The 1,917-nt window shown below is 43.2% G+C and overlaps 1 protein-coding gene across 1 annotated transcript in view; it reads left to right on the forward strand.

Moving 5' to 3' along the window:
• LOC123974426 (interferon-induced protein 44-like) overlaps positions 1-1,696 on the forward strand; it is a 3,641-nt gene extending 1,945 nt beyond the window's left edge. The window contains exons 2-4 of the mRNA XM_046055134.1: positions 196-255; positions 771-871; positions 957-1,696. Of these exons, the coding sequence (XP_045911090.1) occupies positions 196-255; positions 771-871; positions 957-1,121 (326 nt within the window). The 3' untranslated portion in view covers positions 1,122-1,696. The remainder of the gene's footprint in view (positions 1-195; positions 256-770; positions 872-956) is intronic.
• Positions 1,697-1,917: the final 221 nt, after the last annotated feature.

A 1,917-nucleotide genomic window follows, 5' to 3' on the forward strand; every position in this document is an offset into this window, starting at 1 on the left:
TCTGCTAACTCAGTAGAAATTACAGGCTCATTTCTGGAGAAGATTAAGGCCGTCAGAGAGGCAGCCAGTGACCTGGGTAAGACCTGAGATATAGAAGTATAATGTTCACAGAGGAGGATCCAGGCTACAACCCAGACCCGTCTGCAGATGACAGAGCTCATCTTCTGGTTTGTGTGCTTTCTTCTAACTCAGCAGAAATTAAGGCCTCAGTTCTGCAGAAGATGAAGGCCGTCAGAGAGGCAGCCAGTGACCTGGGTAAGACCTGAGATATAGAAGTTCACAGAGGAGGAGTCATTTAGTCACATCTGTTCAGAGTTTCTGCTGTAAGTTTACAGAAGCTGTCGTGTTAAAAGGATCATTGATTCTCCATCAGTAGTAGGCCACGTTATATAAAGCCGTGAGCAGACGGCTGCACGCAGAGGGAGGGGCGGGGCTAAGGAGAGAGACGAGCTGGCAGGAAACATATTAATTAACTCAACATCAAACTATATCGGTACAAACGCTGTGCTCTAATTTTATATCTCTTTTGAAATGATATTGGTGTACCTCGTAATACCGATATACTGCCCAGCCCTGGACTGTTTAATAGTTCAGTCAGCCTGATCACATTAGCTTTGAGTCGGGTTTACACCTGACACTTGGATTAGGTTTTTTCTCTCTATATATACAGGAATAGTGGTTGTTGTTGTTGTTTGTGTTTGTTGGACCTTATGAACTGAAGCTGTCTGACAAAGATGAGCTCAAAATACTGAGTGAGTTTCTGTCTGCAGGGATTCCCCAAATGATGATAGTCACCAACATCGACAGAGCCTGTGCTGAAACTGAGAAGGATGTGAAGAACGTGTACAAGAGCAAGTATCTGAAGAAGAAGGTGAGATTCTCTATGTTCAGTGTTTGAGCACAAAAAGTCACAACTTCACGTTTACTGACCAGCTGAAATGTTGTTTAACACTCAGATGTTAGAATTTCACAGAAGAGTGGGAATCCCAGTGAACTGCATCTTTCCTGTGAAGAACTACAGTGACGAGATCGACCTGGATCCTGACGTGGACGCTCTGATCCTGAGCGCTCTGAGAAAAATGCTCGACTTTGGAGACGACTTCATTGACAAACACTTTTAGGTGGTTTCACCTGTTGACAGTTTGCTTTGATGGTTAATGTCTGTATCTGATGAAGACTGGGAGTCCCTTGGTAATGGATGTGTGTTTGTGTGTATATGTACATATATAACAAAGTAGTACTGGCTACACCTGCACTACATGAAAAGGTGCAATGAGATAACTTCTGTTGTGAACTGGAGCTAAATAAAAATAATATATATATATATATATAAACACACGCACACATCCAGGTTCCTACAGCTGTCAGGATTTTCCATGCTTCTCAGCAGATCTTCTGACCTTTGACCTCTGAGTACAAATACCTATAAAACCGTTGCTTTTATGATCAATATATTTCAGAGATGCACCGACTGTAGTTTTTTTTAGCCGCTTCAGATTTTTTAAAAGCTTAAAGCCTCCAGTCTTGGTTGATTCAGATTCTCTGTCCTGGAACGTGCAGACATTTCTGTAACTTCTCTTTAATGGAAAACTCTTTCTGCAGCACTGGCTGATCCTCCTGGGTTAGAGTTGGGCTTCCAGCTGTATGTTCAGAATAAAACTTACTACTAAACGAATAAAACTTTCTCTGTCTCTTATGGTCTCTGTGTATTATATGTTATATAAAATGAAACCAGCCCACGCTGGACTGAAGGACTTCGTCCTCTCTCTGTTTCTATGATGGACCTGAAAATGAATTAAAGCTGCAAGCAGCGTTGGGCGGGCCCTCGCACTTGTAAGCGCGTCCGCGCGTGAGCCGGCCGAGTTGCATATTCTGGAGCTCTGCCGGTGCGGCTGTGAATTTCCTACGCGGTTCCGA

The sequence above is a fragment of the Micropterus dolomieu genome, linkage group LG07 (assembly GCF_021292245.1).
Source record: "Micropterus dolomieu isolate WLL.071019.BEF.003 ecotype Adirondacks linkage group LG07, ASM2129224v1, whole genome shotgun sequence".
NCBI classification, from domain to species: Eukaryota; Metazoa; Chordata; class Actinopteri; order Centrarchiformes; family Centrarchidae; genus Micropterus; species Micropterus dolomieu.